This window comes from Ceratina calcarata, unplaced genomic scaffold (assembly GCF_001652005.2).
Source record: "Ceratina calcarata isolate Rehan_Ccalc_2016 unplaced genomic scaffold, ASM165200v1 scaffold530.2, whole genome shotgun sequence".
Classification (NCBI taxonomy): domain Eukaryota; kingdom Metazoa; phylum Arthropoda; class Insecta; order Hymenoptera; family Apidae; genus Ceratina; species Ceratina calcarata.
In genome coordinates, this window is record NW_017176454.1 from 8,537 (window position 1) to 9,492 (window position 956).

Consider the following 956-nt stretch of genomic DNA (forward strand, 5'->3'; position numbering starts at 1 on the left):
GAGGAATAAAAGCCAAAGTATTTAACGCAATAATTACGAGAATTATAAACAAATAATTTATTTGAAAAATAAAAATATATAATGTTACATACTTATGCAATTTTTTTTAACCAATTATATAATTGTTCGGTATCTGCAAAAGTTTCAGAATCTTTATTATATGCACTACATTCAGCAAATTCAATGTTTGTATCTAAATGGGAAAATTCAAAATCTTTTCCCTGTTTGCCAAGGAATATGTTTGTTGCTGTTGCATCTGTAGTTTCTAGTTGGCTAGTTTTTGTCATACGTAATAAGTTCATTTCTCTTTCTAGTAAAGTCTTTATAATAGCTGAACTTTTTGCCATAGTCTGATCTTGTTTGTTGCATAGTATAAGTACTGGCTTTTTCTGTATAGCAGAATCAGATAGGATATTATACAAGAATCTAAAAAATAAAATTGTCTTTTTGTCGTCTCTGTTACAGGATGTGAACACTTATTATATATCTGTACTTACTCTGCTGCATCCCGAATATCTTTTTGAAACGTCACAGAATCAATCATATAAATAAGTCCTTTGGCAGATAACTTGAACTGATCGAAAAATTTATATCGAAGGCGTTCATGTCCAGGTATATCAACGATTTTCAAGGGACGCTAAATGCATTAACAACTTTAGAGGCCTATGTTTTGTGGTACATTAAGACTAATATATTGTTTAAAGTGTTAAAAGTATATTTATAGGAACTTACATTATTGATTACAATATCTCCTGTATTTTCTTTTACAGATGTATGTGTTTTCACGAATTTTGAGCAAAGTAGACGTGCATATATCAATGTCTTTCCAGCATCGCACAAGCCAGTTAACAAAATACTGTTTCCTATAGATCTTCTCCTGTGCCATATGGCAAACAATACTACGTAGAGGAAATCAAAATTTCATAAGGTAGCAATATTTAAGGCTGAGTTATTAT

At 30.2% G+C, this 956-nt stretch overlaps 1 protein-coding gene across 1 annotated transcript; it reads right to left on the reverse strand.

Annotated features, from left to right (window-relative positions):
* Positions 1 to 69: 69 nt before the first annotated feature.
* Positions 70 to 918, reverse strand: SrpRbeta (signal recognition particle receptor beta; the record flags this gene model as incomplete). Its single annotated transcript, XM_018030712.2, has 3 exons — positions 70 to 426; positions 498 to 637; positions 733 to 918. Coding segments are annotated over 3 exons (660 nt in total), but the record flags the coding sequence as incomplete, so codon positions are not given.
* Positions 919 to 956: the final 38 nt, after the last annotated feature.